The sequence below is a fragment of the Siphateles boraxobius genome, unplaced genomic scaffold, assembly GCF_051911475.1.
Source record: "Siphateles boraxobius isolate OS27281-9 unplaced genomic scaffold, OSU_SipBor_1 1, whole genome shotgun sequence".
Classification (NCBI taxonomy): Eukaryota; Metazoa; Chordata; class Actinopteri; order Cypriniformes; family Leuciscidae; genus Siphateles; species Siphateles boraxobius.
This window is the reverse complement of record NW_027508699.1, coordinates 23,889,586-23,907,187: the sequence shown is the minus strand read 5'-3', so window position 1 is coordinate 23,907,187 and position 17,602 is coordinate 23,889,586. Positions and strand designations below refer to the sequence as shown.

The window sequence follows — 17,602 nt, the reverse complement described above, 5'->3', positions numbered from 1 at the left end:
GGTGAGATCCCAACAACCTCTATGTGCAACACTAGAGTGCGCTCGTGCTCTTTTACAATGATCATCAACACAGCCGCGCCGCGGACAACATGACATGAAAACAAGGTTTGATGTCGGATGAGGTGGCAATGTGCTCCGATTCTTCTGCCTTGCATATTGATAAGTTAAGTTAGTGAGGATATCTCACGTTAAGTTAGTGTAGATATATCACGTTAAGCTAGTGAGGATATGTCACTCTGAATGAATTCTTTGTTGCGCATGTTTAAAGGATGCTAACGTAAGTTGTAGGCCTATATTTCTGTTGTGTGTCACTAAGGGAATGAGGTGGCTCACACACACACACACACACACACACACACACACACACACACACACACACACACACACACACACACACACACACACACACACACAAGTATTAGGGGATGTCCAGCAAGTACCCATAGGGAAAAATGAGAGGCAGAATTTGTGGGAACTCTGGGAACTACAGAAAATGTATTCTCTGCGTTAGTCTAACCTATCACGGTAGTGAATATTGAATATAAGACACTTTTCATATTTCTTTCTTCTTTTTTGTGCAGGGTTGTGGCCTTTTATTGGAGTACCTGAATATGCGGGCAATTCGTTTTTCAAATGAGCCTTTTGGCCTGCAAATTGTCATCATGATCTCAAGCTCAACATGGTAAAATATTTTTGCTTAAAAATCCACATCTTCATGTTGAAAGGTTTGTCGTTTCAACATCATTAATTAACATTAGAAGGGAGAAAGAAGATAATCAAATTAATAAATAGTTGGAAAGTAGGCCTACTACATCATTCTTGTTCTTTTAAACTTACAATTTATATATTCCAAGGATTCAAATCTCACAGATAAATCAAATGTACTATGTACTTTGCTCTTAATATTACTGATGTAATTTAAAGGCTCACTGAAGTGCCTTGAAAAGCGCAGCATTGTTCAGTGTGTTGACGTAGGCCTAATTAACACTGAAACAGGAAGACAGGGTGGGGCATATCAAGCAGCTCCTCCCCCTTTAAAAAAATAGCCAATACCATTTCGTTTATATCACAGCAGAGCCCTTAAGCTTGGTAAAGCTGCATTTGACAGCTTATGACAGTCACTGTCTAATAGATTCCCCCTTTAGATTTTAAATGAAACTACTAAAGCAAAACAGTGAACATAATCATGCAGAAAAATGTGTAGTTTATGTTGGTTCAAGATATGTGTTATCTCTTCTACTCGTCAGTGCTGTTTCTAATGTCGATCTGTCTAACCGTTTCTCCTCCTTATCTCCGTATAGTTTTACAATACAGCATTGTGTGTAGTATTCAAATGGGTTCGATATGTTTTGTGGTCTGTGCAGAATCGCGCATATTCAGATCTTCTACTAGCCGAAAACAAAATTATCAGCAATAATAGCTCCGTGCTATCATGTCTCTGAACCAGAGCAGATTGTGTGCGTGCTGCAGCGGTTCGAGTGACGTTAACTCGAAACCAGACTTAATTCGCCCCAATGTAAAGCATATTTACACTGTCTAAATCATTCCCTTTATCCCCTATATAGTGCATGATTTGCCATTCATCATATAGAAAATAGTAATTGTGTGAACAAGTGATCGATTTTTATCCACAGCGTCAGCGTATATTCATATTGTAGGGAGCGGGACGCTTTAGATTCTAGAGAGCATTTAATTTGATGAATTTTTTCATTGTTTCGGAGCACACTAGCTTATAGACAGTGTTGTGCAAGTTACTTCCAAACTGTAATACATTATATATTACTTGTTACTGTTATTTAAAAGTAATTCATTACCTTACAATATTACTGTCTCAGAATTGTAATGCGTTACATTACTCCTGTATTACTTTTGAGTTACTTTCACCAAAATAACTATACAGAAGTAGAACTTAACGTTCTAAAATGACCAGGGCTGTAACGATATGCGATATGAAACCGAAATCGCGACACTCAGATTAACGAACCTGCAGAATCGCGACACACCCCTTCCAACTCCCAGCGTTATCCATACCGTCCAGATCCAATGCTACGTACCACATCTTTAAATTACTATTAGTATTATTTGAAGTTAATTATAAAATATGTAGACCTACACCACAAAACTAGTTGAGGATAAATTATTTAAAATTTGGGAATTCCATCCTTATGGACATGACATTTGCAGACTTGCAGTCAAAACTTATATAATTATATAAATTCTCAGAAAATGCATTAATACCAAAATATTGAAACGTCTGTTTATCCATAGGCTCCTCCCAGAAAGGAGTCCAGACATTAGAAAAATATCAGTCTACACATGCGTTTTTTAATATAGGGAAATCGACAGTCATGTGTGACAAAAAAAAATCTTTAACTTTTAGGAGGCAACGATTTTTTGGTTGTAATTCTGTGAATTACACTGCGCAAATCTAATGAAGAAGGGCTCTCCACAGAACATAAAATATTCATTTTATTTTATTTTTCGTGTTCGCATTTATGAGGAAAAAACAATGTTACAGACGTGACAGTTCTCCGTTACGGACGCGACCGCTCTGAAGCGGCACTAAAAGACTGCTTTAAAACTTTCACAGACACCTTACACAGAAGACACGAAGCCTTTCTTTAAAGTGAATTTCGTTTTGTATTAATTGTACGGACCTGAAAAATATATCTATATTGAAATGTCTACTTGTAAACAGAACAATTCAAAACGAAAGAAAACAGACTGCTCTCTGCTTATGAAATGAAATGTGCATTTCTCTCTGGTGCATTCACTACTGCGAAGATCGCGAGTCAGCATCGTCAACTTCATCTTGACTTTATTAATAAACAATCAACATGTCTGCTTGCTATATTTGACATATTCATAATCATTGCTTTTGCCGGTTCTTTGTGACAGCTTTTAGGTGCTTCATCGGCAGCGCCGCCGCCCTTACATGAACGCGTCACCACGGCATCAAAAACATGATTGCGTGATGAAAACATGAAAAATACCACATAAACATAGCCTAACTGTTTATAAAGAAAACACAGAACGAATAGCCTAATGCTCATACGTCCATCTCGCGAATGTATAGTCTTCTTCATGCCACCTTCACCATTAGCCGCTTTTCCTCTGGTCAGCGTGAGCACAGAGGCCGAAATCATACCTCATGGCACTCCTGTAAAAAATAAATCGCTATACAAATATATCAGCCGCTGCCATTTAGTCTTTAATTACAGACTTGGACACCACACGCGGCTATTGACTGACCACGAACAGGTAATTTAGCCTACTTGCATCTTTCATTCGTTAATGTCTGGCGGTCTTGCTGTTTTTTTTGTTTGTTTTTTTGTTTGTTTTACAATTAAAACTAAAAGTCTGTTGTAACGCAAGCCTTACCGAACATGTACCGAGTAAAATATTACTGAAAATTGATTAGTAATGCCTTACATTACTGCGTTACAGCAAAACGTAATATGTTACTGTAATGCATTACTTTTGTAACGCGTTACTCCCAACACTGCTTATAGATAACCTTAAAGTCGTGATGAAAATGGAAGTTGAGATTGTCATTTTTTCCTTATGTTGACGTATATCTGAGTGAAAAAAATGTAGGGCGGGGCTTGATTTCATCCTTCGGGAATTGATTGGATCGTTGGAAGTTGGGCGTTGCTAACAAAATGGAGGTAGATTTGAATGCCAGTTTACAGTCAGTTGTGGAGGATTTCTGTCCACCGGAATCACCACCGTTACCCTCCCATGAAGCATTTTTAATTGAGGAACCCGACGATGGGAACGAGGATGAGCAGCCAAATTTTCCGGAAGGAATCACCCCATATTTATATGAGCCTCCCGCGAACCAAGATGAGGCGGCTGATAGTCAAGTTCACCCTCGAGAGCACTTCGACGTGTATGAATGGTAGGCTGACTCTTCTTTTATAAATCTAGTTATTTACCTCAACTGTCATACTAATAACCAGCATTCATCGACTTTACAGTTACCACAAAATTGACTATTATTTGTTTTCAATATTGTTCAATGCCAGAGACGGGCCAGAAAAGAGACAGACCAGCCACGCCCTCTAGTAATAGATTTTGAGCAGAAGGGAAGAGAAGTCGTTTCGAGGGGGGAGGGAAGGGTAACGTATTTGATTGAAGATTATAAGGGTACATGAATTAAAAAAATAATGAAGTGCACAGATAAATCATTTATAATAAACACTACAATATTACATATAAAAATACAAATGGTAAAATGTGATTTCATGACGACTTTAAGGCTAACATATTCATACTAAAAGTAAAAAAACTGAAACTTTGATTTCATGGGGAATTTACAGTAAATGCGTTTTGTCACTCATTGACAGTGCTTTCTTGTTTCTTGTTACTAGACAACGTGATTCGCACGTCCAGTAAATCACCTACATGAGCAAAAATATCAAAAATTATTATGGCACGTTTAATAATTACAGCAAGAATGTAGGCTACCTTATACTGCTCTGAAACTTTACTCAAGCAGTTATAGAATAGATTAAGAGCTTGATCAGTGAGTGAAATCAAATCAAACTGCTTGAATTTCCCCTAGAAACACAGCATGGCTAATCTCCACCCCATGCTGATAAGGAAATCCTATAAAACTATCTGAGACATGACAGGAAGGCATTGAGATTACTAGAAACCGCTGAGTATCACTGAACAAACATCAGCGTCTCATTATAAAACAAATTAATAAATATAAAATAATGAATAAATTCGTCAGGCAAGTCATTGCAAGACTAAATTCACGCTTATTAGGCTATGCAGTTCATATCCATATCTGGTTCTGATTGATTAACATGATCCAAGATTAACATAATCCCAGATGTAACTAGTTGAACTACTGTTGCCTTGCTGTATATCAATCACAATCACAATATTCCTGCTGTGCTTCCGTAGCACAGTTATGTTCCCACTGAGAGTCACATGCTTTACCAGCTGAGACTTCCTGTCCCTTATATTCAGCTACAGCATAAAACCTCCCTACTTCACCCCACTCTAATCCCTATTAACAGAGCCCTTAAATCTGCTTATATCTCTGCAAGAAATTAGAAACACCTTCAGCCATCTGCTGGATATCACACTCAGCAGAAAAATACTTTAAGTCTTGTTATGTTTAAGTGAAAACCTTTAAAAAAAGAAAAAACATTACAATTGCAATTATTTATTTCAAGTCTAAATTATAAATTATAAATTGCAAAAGCTGGTTATACAGCCAGAAGAGAGAAATAAGCAGATATTATATAAACAGTTGAGATCAACCGAAAGGTTTACATGGAGGTTGTTGCAAAACTGAATTAAATGTTTCGTGTGATATCATTCATTATCACACTTGCTGTTATAATGAACATCAATACTTTATTGTTAGACACCTCGTAGGCTAAATATACAGTTCAATTATTATACTGTTAAATAAATTATTTAGCCTCCAATTAAACGACTGAAAATACAGATTATACAAATAACCAGTTTTAAATATATTCTTTTCATATTTATTTTAATATATAGAGGCTTAAAAAAAAAAAAAAATTCTTTCTCTAAAATGTTGTTTAACTATGACCAAAGATTACACAAATCGACCCTGATGCCAGCCGTCCCAAAATAGCCATGAGCGCTGTTCATAATCTCTTCAGTGGATGGACAACAAACTCGCCAACTCAACCCTCCTGAAAATGTGAAATAAGGTAAGATGAGAAACTTCAAATGATTTTTATTATTTAAAATAGTAGCATCAAAAACTAGTAGCATATTCCAGATATTTTTTTATGTTTATATTGGTAAATTAACCTGCTACTGAATGTGTATAATAATTATCAAATATTATTCAATTTGGTTTTTGTTTTAAGATACACTGTATGGACTGTTTTATGTAATGGCATTTGCAGGAGATTAAAATGAGATTTCCATGTTTTGAGCTTTATATGTTTGTGTTTTTGAATCATGGTTTCCAGAACATGTCTTGTGGCTGTTATGCAATGGTTTACTGCACTGAAAAATATATGTGGAGCATCTTTTGTCTGTTGAATGAGGGTGTCTTTGCCACACGGCAAGGCAATCTGTATAAAATGATGTTTTCAAATAGCATACGGTACATTTAAGGACTAGTGACCCCTTTCAGTATTTCTTCAGTTTTCTGGAGTCCCTTTTCAGATCAACAAACATTGTTCAGGTTGTTTTAATGTGTATATAACATTTACATAATTAGTTTTTATCTATATTTAGTTTAAAATGAGTTCAATAAATATTGGCTTAAGCATTTCTTTATTGCATTTGACTTCCATTCTTATACCTGGCCATGGAAATCAACCCTTCCTGGGCAAATTCTTTTAGTCCTTTAGAGAGGCCATTTCATTGTTGACTACAAGAAGCCATTTTGTTAATGGCTGTAATGAAAAATTTAAAACAATACCTAAAAGAAAAATGTAGTTGCTGCTGCTAATGAACTACAGACTGATTCTATTAATGCATTGGTTGTATAAGAATTGCCCAATAAGCCTCCATTAAAAAGATCATATCACATAATTTAAAGGTTTTGTCATCAGCTGAAAGACCCCCAGAGTACACTCATTTACAAAAACACTCACTTTATGGTTGACACAAATTGGATTCGGAAGCTATTTCAGTACCGTAGAATCTAATGAGACCTAATGGGAACAATATTATGGCATGTAATCCAGGATTTATGTTGTTATTATGCACCAAAAATTGGAAAAAAGTCATATTAAACAGAAAAAGATGTTTTGTTAAATAACTGTTGGTTCTTAAATGTTTTTTACAGTATCTTTTAATATGAGCATATCACCCATTAATGATGTACCTCATCCTGACGTGTCCCCGGGGAGCATGCAAACATTGGTCTCCAGGCCCCTGCCCCCCCATCCAGACCCCATTACCACTAAGAGGGTATGCTTCTACAAAAGCGGGGACCCTCAGTTCATGGGGCACCGGATGGTCATCAACAGTCGCACTTTTAAGACCTTTGATGCTCTTCTAGATGCCCTCTCCAAGAAAGTGCCTCTGCCATTTGGGGTAAGGACCATCACAACACCAAGGGGAACACATTCTGTTCATACTCTTGATGATGTGCAGGATGGGGGTTCTTATCTGTGCTCAGATCAGAAGAAAGTCAAGCCTTTTAACTTGGATGAGGTCCACAAGAGACAGGTCCCTTGGAACACTACCAGAGCTGTCAGTGCAGGACGCAGAGCACGCAGAGAACTGGTCCGGCAAATAGCAAAGAAAAATGAAGTGACCACAAGGACAGTAAAAATGGCAGAAAATACTGTGGTGGTGCGGACACCAAAAAGACTAACGGTGTATAAAAACAGGGATCCGAGCATGAAGCGAGTAATTGTAGTTCATAGAAGAACAGCACCAAATTTTGAAACCCTTATGGATTATCTTTCTGAAGTGATGCAGTTCCCAGTTGTGAAGCTTTACACAGAAGATGGCAGAAGAGTAAGTATATAGTATACAAATATTTATTGTATGAAAATAGTCTTTTTTCTGGCTAAAATTATCACAGAAGAATGGTACCGTAATTAGGATTTAACATTGTCATCTTTTAATATAGCATAAGTAATTGTCTGAACAAAACAAATAATAAAGTGCTCTTTTTAAAGTTGGGGATGGTACAATTATATTAAACTTTAAATTAAAAGATTTTTTAACTACAAAAAAAAAAGAATATATTAATTCCTTTTTTGTATTCTGTAAAATTATATTTTATACGTTTAGATTTAGTTTCATTCCTATCCATAGAATTTAAAGATAATGGTACATATTCCAGAGGTTCTTCGCACCTCAGCCATGTTGTTGTAAAATAATGATAAAAAAAAGAAGAAAAAAGGAAAACACACACACACACACACACACACACACACACACACACACACACACACACACACACACACACACACACACACACACACACACACACACACAGAGATAATGGCCCTCATTTATCAAAAGTGCATACACTAAATTTCCAGCGTACACCTGGCGTACACCCAAAACCACGGTGACTTTGATATTTATCAATATGGACGTTGGCGTACGGCACGCTCAAATCCTACGCCAGGTCAGGAGGTGGTGTACATGTACGCACGTTTTGAGTTAGTGCGGAAATGCGCAGAAAAACAATTCCTAACACCACAAAACGCACTGACAAACTAAAAGATATGAGGAGCTCTTTTCCAAAACGCGATAAACACCATTTTTAAAAATAAATTTGTATTTTATTTCTATTAATAAACTAGTGTTGTGTCTGCAAAGATGAAATTGATGATCACCATCTCCGTAGTGAACGCGCCTATAGAGAGAGTAGCCTATTTCTTTTCGTTTATAATTGTTTCGTTTAAAGACATTTCAAGCTTTCTTTATAGATATATTTCTCATGTCTGTGAGGCATATACTGAGTTTCGGTTAATTTGTGATGAGATGCGCCCCAGTTCACGTGCAATGCAAGGGACCGCGCCCGCACCTCTATGTCATGACTCATGATTATATTGTCTGCTATTTGCTTCTTATTTATTAAATCCAGGCAATTGGTTGATGAAAAAAATATTAAAATTAAGGTACAATTTATACAAAACGAAATTCACTTTAAAGAAAGGCTTTCTACAAAACAAAACTTAATTAAGTGGCCAAAATCATGTCTGAGCATGTCTCCCGATATATTGCGCATCCTATCTTAGCCTATGTTCACTTTTCATAATCAACATAAATGGGGAAAAAATAACATTATTATTTTTTAACAAATATGAAACTAAATGCACTTAGTTAATGGCTACAACACACCTAATAGTAGTCCTGAATATTGTTATCATTACTTTTTTCAAGTTCGGCACGAATTACTATTAGCCTAAATGTGTTACTAAATGATTTGAATGTATTTTTAACATTGTTGTATTTAAGGACTGTATTTGTGTGTTATTTTTAAATTATTCGTTTTATGTGGTGGACAATATTGGAACGTGACATTGGAAATATTTATTTTATTTTTACTATTTAATTTATTTTACTATTTATTTTGTTTGGCTTTTATTTATTTCATGCAGTTGCACTTATTTAATTTATATTAATTTATAGTATGAGTCCCTGATTATATGTTGCATGTTCTCTTCTTGTTGTTTTTGTTGTTGTTTTTTTAGACAAAAAATGGATGGATTTATAGCGTTTTGAAAAAAAAATACAATTAACTTTGAATTTATCATCAACAATATTGTTGTTTGATTTAATAATAATTTTTCATGATGGTGATGGTCTCGATCTCCAGAGAAGTGTCTCCTCTTTGCCGTCTTCCGTGTGTCCATGGCGTAAAATGAGGGCGTGGGGGAAGCGGATACTTGAATATATAGGGGCGTGTTATTCTAATGACGATCGTTTTCAGCCGCGGCATTTATCAAGGGCAGGTATTGCGTACACCTGGATTTCAAAGGTACGCACAGCTTCATAAATCAGGCGGTGAGAGGAGTGTAAGCATAATCTTACGCCAACATATACGCCCGTTTCTACGCAAGAATGATAAATGAGGGCCAATGACTATGGTAGTTTGGATGCAACTCAATCTTGCAAAGATCTGTACACCATATTGGACAACATGTATCAGAGGGTTAAATAAAAGTTGGTGGCCACCAGATAGTTAAGGATCTGAACTTCTAACATTAAGGTTAGTTTAATCTCAGTCTAAGGAGTTACTGAAAACAGAATCTTGCGCTATTTTAACTGTACCCATAAAAAGTATAAATAAAGTTTTTTGTAAAAAAGAATTGTGATATTAAATATAAAAAAGTGATATTATACCATTATGTTTTGGTTTGTACAAAATATTTTTGTACTGTTAAACAACTATTTTACAATATTTTTCATAAATATATTTTAGATAGTTTTGTTTTTGCATTATCAAGAATTTCAATCAGTGAGCTGTCAAACCTATGTCTTAATGTTTAAAAAAAAAAGACAGATATTTACTGGCAATATATTATGTTTCTTATTTATTTACAGGTTGAAGGACTTCCTGCCCTCATTTTGTGTTCTGGGATTGTTGTGGCTGCTGGTAACGAACCCTTCAGAATAGGAAACTACAATCTCCAAGCTCCCACAGTCCAGTCAAGGATATCTGAATCATTCGGTCCAACACAAATTGAGAGACTACTACGTAAGCCTAAATTACTTTTTTTTTAATCTAATTTATTTTGCACTTTTCTTTAGTGATAAAATGGTTTTGATCTTACATTTTGATTTTCAAGTTTAATTGATTGTTTTTTCTCCCACCCCCCACCCCCAAAACCATCTACCATCTTCTACTGCCATAAGAAGAAAAAAAGATTTCAGCAAGGACTTTTTCAAGATCAAGGAATTTCTCTTTATCTTCTGAGAGGTTCCTTGTACAGCAGATCAATAAGTCACTACATGGAAATCTGACAGAGCACAATAGTACAAAGAATGAATCAACGGAGTCCGAAGGTAGTCAGCCAGTGGGATCAGATGAGGTGGAGACCTGTGACCGTATGGAGGGTGGGGAGGAGAGGAATAACCCCATCATGCCTACCGAAGACGACATTGAAAAATCATTCCGGGTCAATGAGGATGGCAGCATGACAGTGGAGATGAAGGTGCATCTTACTATAAAACAGGAGGAAATTATCCACTGGACAACTACACTAAGTCGCACCTCCATTAATAGCCAGCAGAGAGCAGTGTGCAATTCTAAGCCAGAATCAAGTAAAAACTCATTAGATGTACCCAATGACTCAGGTAAAGAGTCGAATGGTCCTCACAGCCTAGATTCAAAAGAAATCAATACATTCGCTAACAAATCTGTAGGATTCATCAAGGAAGAAAGAGAAAATTATGGCAGTGATACATCATCTGAGAAGCCTAAGCCCATCTTTAGAAGGCTGCCGACTCCAGGCCCCAGACAACAAAGAAAAGAGGCCTCAGTCGAAAACATCAAAACAGTTTCAGAGACTGAAGTTCAGGAGAACTCAGTTGGTGCATACTCATACTTGGAGCGTACTGCACAGGGAGAGCTGACGGAAGGTTACTGTGTGGTCAGTCACAGCAGTAGCAGCAGCACAAGAACCATGTCAAAACCCGGGAGGAGTGAATCTGGAGAAGTTAAGCAGAAGAAGTCTCACTCCTCCTTCAGATCCTCAGGCATGCCAGAGGTTCTCCAGATACAAAACAATGGGACAATGGGAATAACAGAGACTGTGGTACACATATATGAATCACAGGGTATGTGTGACAATTATTATGCAAATACACAGGTGGATGTGGACAATAAGCCTGGATACCACACAAAAGCTTTGCCTCAAAGTAAGCCAGGCTCAACAGACTCAGGACCCCCTTCGTCAAGTAACGATTGTGATGTAGATCTCACTAGACATTCCACAAGCTCCAACTCCCAGGATGGTAGAAAAACTAATATGCTGTCATTGTCATCTGCCTGTTCAACACCTCCAAAAAATATAAACAACAATCCATCCATCCTCACTAATGATAAAAACCAAACCTTGGTTGGGTGCACAACTGAAATAAATGCAAAGAAAAGTAGGCATCCAGCAGTAGCAATGGAACAAGAGTCGGACGATAAAAGCATTGTTGGTAAAAAAAATACACCAAAGTCCACACAATCAAAGAAAAGTACTTCTGAATCATCTGGGCTTGGGAAAAAAATAAAGGTCAGTGCTCCAGGCTCTTCAAAATACATCCAAATGACGTCAGACTCACCGAGCCACACAGGATCAGAGAAAAAGACTAGCTCAGCGGAAAGTGACAAACATGAACACAAAGCTGTCAGATACAAAAATAAGAAGATTAAAACATTGGATAGTTCTCCGAAGAGTAGAAACTTGAATCTTGATATTGGGAATCAAAGATGGTCAGATAAAGAGTTCAAGTTAAAAGATAAAACCATCAAAGGCATCTCCCACAAAGTAAACAAAAATGACAGTGACTCTCAATGGCCTAAACTAAAGAAGAATAGTTTAGACATTCAATCACCAGCCCATCCAGCTCCACTGATAAAGAGGGTACAGAAACAAAGGTCAGTGAATGGTGTCAGATCAAAATCCTCTAAACAAAAACAGGAGTTGAGTGAAAGTGTGTCATTGCCTGTGCTACAGTCCTCTTCCTCTAGTGTAAATCAATATGTCGAAAACTGGCTGAAAAAAATTGAACCAGAATCTGTGCCCTATAATAATGAGACGGACGATGCTGAGATTGTACTAAGGGCGGTATTCCATATAGGGAATGACTCCACTGATGGCTCTGAGATTAAAAGTGACCCTGAAAAATATAGTGTAGAGGATGAAGACCCTGCTCTAGAACATAATGCTGAAGAGAGGCCAATGTCTCACCCACCTGTACAAATAAGGTGTGAGGGAGAGTCAACCGAGCCACAACGGCCAATAGGCTTTTGTAGGTCGATGCCAGTTTTGACAGTACATTTTGAAGAGGAGGGTCTTGTAAGAATGCACAAGTCATCTGAGAACTTGGTTCCCCCAGAACCTTCTGGGACATCACAAAGTACAGAATTCAGTGTTAGGTCAGGCATGAAACCAGTTTTGCAACAGTTGTGTTTATCTGTTCAGTCCATCAAGCGGGTATTAAGTCAGACCCGCTTAACACCTGTGGAAAAGGAAAAGTCCAGTAGCCTCCCAGACTTCTCATCTCAGGTGGCCTCTGCCTTTGGTTCTCCATCCAGAGCTTTTCTGTCCTTCTTGTCACTGATGACTCTAAGAGATGGCCTTTCAGTCCTCTACAAAGATGAATCACAGACCAGCAACCTCAACATCTGCCCAGAGGCCCTGCAGGTAATGCAGTCCTTGGAAAAAATATCCAATATTAAAGATGAAGATGAGCTAAAGGCCAGCTTAACCAGTCTTCAAAGTTCAACTTCATCCAATTTAAAACAAAGCTGGAGAGATTTCCAAGAGCAAAATGGATTTGGAGAGAGTCCAGCACCCTCACCAAGACTATCAGAGCAGGAGTTTGCTGTAGAAGTAGACTTAGAAGGAGAAATGGAGGATCAAGACAAACAGAACAATTTTAGTATAGAACAGTTACTGGATGAACTGAAGATGCCTGAAGATCTTTACAGAGAGATTTCCTCACTTGTTGAAGGAGAAATAGGTTATTTTAATCAAACAGACTTAATCAAAGATGCTGATAGCACCAGCGAAATCTCTGGTAAAGAAAAGAAAAACGACGGTGGCTCCTTGAGTGGTAGTTTAGAGAAAGCTGCTGACATGGAAGAGGAAAAGGACCATGATGGCCAAGTTAGTGACACAAACAATGATGACATAACCAATGATCCAAAAAATCCTGAGTCTCAAGAACTACATTTAATTCAATCTCATTCCCCTGACTCAGGGACTATAGAAAAGGACATTGGTAATGAAGATTCTGGCATAGCTGTGCCCACTCAATCACCTGAGGGTAATTGTAGTGATTCAAGTAAAGCAGATGTTTTAAAAATGCCTGATAACAACCAGATAAATGCAGAGAACATGCAAGAAAGGATAATGTATGAAGACCCAGAATCTGAAAACAAAGATGCTAAAGGAAACTGTTCTCCCACATCAGAACAAAATATGATAGATGTAGCTGAAGAAGAAGTTTCTGAGCTCTCTGATGACCAAGACAATATTTCTGAAAGTGAGGACAATATAACTCCAGAGAACATGGAAGACACTGATATTGAGGAGGAAGACATCATCCAGAACATAAAAGAACCTAGTGAACAATCAGATGCTTTAGAACCTGACGACACAGATTCCAAATGCTTATGTTCAGCATCAGAAACTGAGTGTGTGCCAATTCTAGACAGAGATTTAGCTGAGCTAAATGAGGAAAATCAGTACAGTACATCTGAGAACAGTGTCAGAGAGCCAGCTAATCATTTTGGTTTTGAGGAAACGATTGGTGATGGAGGACTGGAACAAGAAACCAATTACATCTTATCAGAACGTGAGTCCCTTTACTCAGAGCCCTCAGAGACTTCATTGCCTCACCGTGATACGAAGGGTGAATGTAGAGATCAAACATTAGAATCATCTAGTCAAGAAGATGATCAGGTGATGTCTCCAGATGCAGATCAACAAGAAGATTCTACTCCAGAGGTCTCAGAAGGTGAGGATCCTGATCCACACTACAATAATGGCAGCCCTCAACAAGGTAGTAATGACGGTAATAGTATGACCCCTGAAGCTGAATATGAGAAAACACAAATTGAAGAAGAACATGACATTAATGAGGTGGATAATGAGAGCTCTCAAGTCTGTGAAAAAAACAATCCAGATCCTGAACCAGACTCTTGTACAGTAACAGATCCTGAGGCTGTGGATGAGAATGTGACAGAAAGAAAGCCATGCACAAGTGATTCTGAACCCTACAAAGTTCAGACTTTGGAGAAAGGTAGACCCACCGATGAAAAGGACAGTTCCACTGAAGAGTGCAATTCTGAAGAGGATGAAGAGGACTATAATGGTGGTTTGCTTGATTCTCATAATAAAAATGTGAATGGTGTTCAACACTCTATTGCATATACTGATAATAAAGATTCACTGGGACGGGAGTCATGTAGCAGTACTAGTAAAAGTGAGCACCAGTTTGAGAAGGAAGAGAGTTTGGGAATGGAACATGAATATAATTATCTAATACATCCAACTGAGATCTCACAAGAGCTGTTAGACTTAATCAATTCAGCTTTGTTGTCCTCTACCCTGACTGTCACATGTGATTCAAATGGTAACCTCAGAATAGAGCCAGACAAATGCAAAATGAGGGAGATATTCATGGCTTGCCAAAAGACAGATGATCAGTACGGTCGAAAACGTCTCCTGAGCCCTAATACATCAGATCTTTCTGATTACAGGCCTGAGACATCTGACAATGATGGGTACCAGTCGCAGGAGCTTTTTACCGAGAGTGGAGAAGAGGAGGTGGAGAGGTTACGTATCTTTCGAGATATTATAAAACAAAGCACGGAGAAGCCAAAAAGAAAAAAACATGTAAAAGAGAACGGTTTGATGAAATCATCTACATGGATGACAACAAAACATACTCCCAGTCCAAGTTTAAAAAGCAGTAGTCTTGCTTCTTTTCAGGATGCTAAAAGTGCAATACAAGAACCACTTTGCCACAGTAGATCGGCAAGTGATAAAAGTTCACTGAAAGTAGAGTCTGTACAGCACATGGCTTTAAAAGATAATGTGAACTCTGGAGACGGAGTGCTGATTGATAAAGGAAGGTGGCTTCTCAAAGAAAACCACCTCATCCGAAACTCACCTCCTGTGTCCATGGGAATGTATGGGAATGGAGACACCACATCAGCTGACACACCTCAAGACAACAGGAGTGAGGATTCACCCAACCTGTATTGTGAGAACCAAGCCTCGCCTCTGGCGGTAATATCCTCTTCAGAGCTGGAGGACATGGCTAAACCCCCTACACCGAAGTGTACATACTTCAATATTTCACATTGCAGTGACTCTGATCCTCTCTTGGATGACAACAGTGTCAACAGTGGCAGCAGTGGAGTGGATGCTAGAAGGAATAAGGAACTTAAAGTATCTCCAATGGGTGAGTCTTCTAAAATGTGGGCAAAGAAAAATGGAAGTATGTCTTCATTCGCATCTGTTGAGTTCAAACTGCCTGATGGAAAAGTTTATCCTCAAGAGGGGTCAGGATCTGGTACTAACAGATCTCAGAATCAAGAAAGTCGGACAGTACAAGAAGAGGAGTCGAGGGAGGGGATAAGTCTCAGGTGTGGGCAGCACTGTCCAATACTATAGTTCAAAAGGGAAAATGTTCCAGATACAAGAGCTTCTGGTATTGTCATATTTCAGTTATTTATAGAGGTTTATATGCTTAAACTGTTTGAACAGCACGTACAATGTAAAAAACTGCCGTAATAAGACTTTAATTTTCACACTTGGGTGCCTGCTGGACATTAAGCTTTCAGTTGTAAACATTTGAGTGTTTTAAATGGTTTTGGGCTATTTCAAACATGTCTTTTCATTTCACAGGGGCTATATTGCACAATTGAACTGATTTACTTGAATTTATTGAACTTCCTAAGTGGTATTTGTTGTTGCTCTTGCTAATGTGGGCCTGTATCTTATTTGAATAAGATGTAGAAAAAAATTCACATTCAGCCGCAAAATATGCTTGATTTTTTTGTTTTGTTTCAGAGATGTAGGGACTCTGGCATACTAATATTATAATAATAATCAGAAATAAAAAAAACAGGTAATGTGCAAGTTTAAAACCGCATGCAAAATGCCCTTTTTTAAGGGTGGTCTGCTGAATGATCTCTCAAGATGCGTTACCTCACTCTTTGAACCACATTTCAAAGTGGCTTTGAATGAAATCCCTAAGTTATATTTAGATAACTGATTGCTGTTACTTTAATTAATGTCATGTGGTTAGAACAGGAAGAGTGTGAACAATGCTCAGTTTTCTTTTTTTCTTATTTTTTTGCACAAAAATGTCAAACTGACGAAACAAATATTTATGTTTTGTATATAGTTTGTTATTTTTTAATGCAGAATTAATATAGCACAATTTACTGGGAAAGAGCGCAATTTTAAAATCATGATTGTGCATGATAGCAGCTGTCATCATTATCTATTTTTAATGTGCTGATAAAATAAAATATACATTAAGCACCTCTACAAAGGATCTACCTTAAATGGTATGCAGCAATTACATTGATATAGGTCTTATATATTTCTTTCGTTCAACACAAAAGCTGTTGTTAAATATACATGCAGACGTCCTCAACTGATTGACATAGGCTAATTGAAACTTAATACAGCTGCACACAGATCAGATTTAACAAATATATGTATTACAAACAGATCAGATAAACCAGAAATTTCTAGACCAGAAATCACCCAAACACATTAAAAACAGATAGACAGAATAATAAAAAAAATAAGGGTATATAGGCAGGACTCATTCTGAGGGTTCCTGGATAATAGGACAAATTAGCTTGGTTTTTCTACAAAACTGTGTTGTTAAGCAGTGTGGGGTTTAAGGAAAAATCGAACTGCTGAACTTTAATGTCTGTGTATGGGAAATTTGAAATGCTTGCCATATAATGTGATTGCCTATATCAGAACATAGACCACTTTGGCTGCTATCCAAAAGGGTTTGATTTTATAATGCAAATGCAAATAAATACTTTTTTTAATTTTTATTTTGTTGCAAGTATATGGAAAATCATTATTAATCTATTTGGACAAATTTGTTGACATATAACTTTGAAATAAAAACATGCTACTGAACAATAATTATTTGTTGATGAGGTTTGTGCCATGGCATTTTTTGCTTAGATGTGCATGTTGAAATGAATTGTAATTAATAATAATATAAATGATAAAATTTGGTACATCTTGATGGGTATACTGAGTTGTTCATGGAAAACAAAGACAATTCCACTCATTGCGCTCCATCCCAGAGAATTCCCAGCATCTTGCAGCTGAGCTCCCAAAGTTTCTCAGCCATTTCATCATCTCTAGCAGCTCTGGTGCATCTTGAAGCTCTGCAGTTGCTTTAGAAAATGAGTAAG

The 17,602-nt window shown here is 37.4% G+C and overlaps 2 protein-coding genes across 9 annotated transcripts in view; one reads left to right on the top strand and one right to left on the bottom strand.

The window, feature by feature from the left end:
• Positions 1 to 40: 40 nt before the first annotated feature.
• On the top strand, positions 41 to 17,324 carry LOC143738009 (uncharacterized). 4 transcript variants are annotated; one of them, XM_077229855.1, is made up of 6 exons: positions 41 to 105; positions 582 to 3,901; positions 5,584 to 5,702; positions 6,797 to 7,476; positions 10,024 to 10,177; positions 10,336 to 17,324. In XM_077229855.1, exons 4-6 carry the CDS (start codon positions 6,808 to 6,810, stop codon positions 15,819 to 15,821), a joined length of 6,309 nt encoding a protein of 2,102 aa, XP_077085970.1. In that variant the 5' UTR covers positions 41 to 105; positions 582 to 3,901; positions 5,584 to 5,702; positions 6,797 to 6,807; the 3' UTR covers positions 15,822 to 17,324. The 4 variants fall into 4 exon arrangements, with proteins under 4 accessions (XP_077085970.1, XP_077085978.1, XP_077085965.1 ...); XM_077229863.1 differs by having other exon boundaries at positions 60 to 105; positions 582 to 682; XM_077229850.1 differs by having other exon boundaries at positions 83 to 277; positions 582 to 682.
• LOC143738103 (retinol dehydrogenase 12) overlaps positions 16,546 to 17,602 on the bottom strand; it is a 34,343-nt gene continuing 33,286 nt past the window's right edge. For 4 of the 5 annotated variants that reach the window (XM_077230034.1, XM_077230026.1, XM_077230018.1 and 1 more), the window contains one exon: positions 17,266 to 17,584. In XM_077230034.1, coding sequence (XP_077086149.1) covers positions 17,473 to 17,584 — 112 coding nt within the window. In that variant the 3' untranslated portion in view covers positions 17,266 to 17,472. Of the gene's footprint in view, positions 17,585 to 17,602 lie in introns of all 5 variants that reach the window. The other variant, XM_077230050.1, reaches the window with a different exon arrangement.

What these genes read in the sequence shown, in the direction of transcription:
- LOC143738009 (XM_077229855.1), top strand. Translation starts at nt 6,808, where the DNA reads ATGAGCATATCACCCATTAATGATGTACCTCATCCTGACGTGTCCCCG. An exon ending in ACACAGAAGATGGCAGAAGA is followed by an intron (nt 7,477 to 10,023) that starts GTAAGTATATAG and finishes ATTTATTTACAG; the next exon opens with GTTGAAGGACTTCCTGCCCT. An exon ending in ACAAATTGAGAGACTACTAC is followed by an intron (nt 10,178 to 10,335) that starts GTAAGCCTAAAT and finishes TACTGCCATAAG; the next exon opens with AAGAAAAAAAGATTTCAGCA.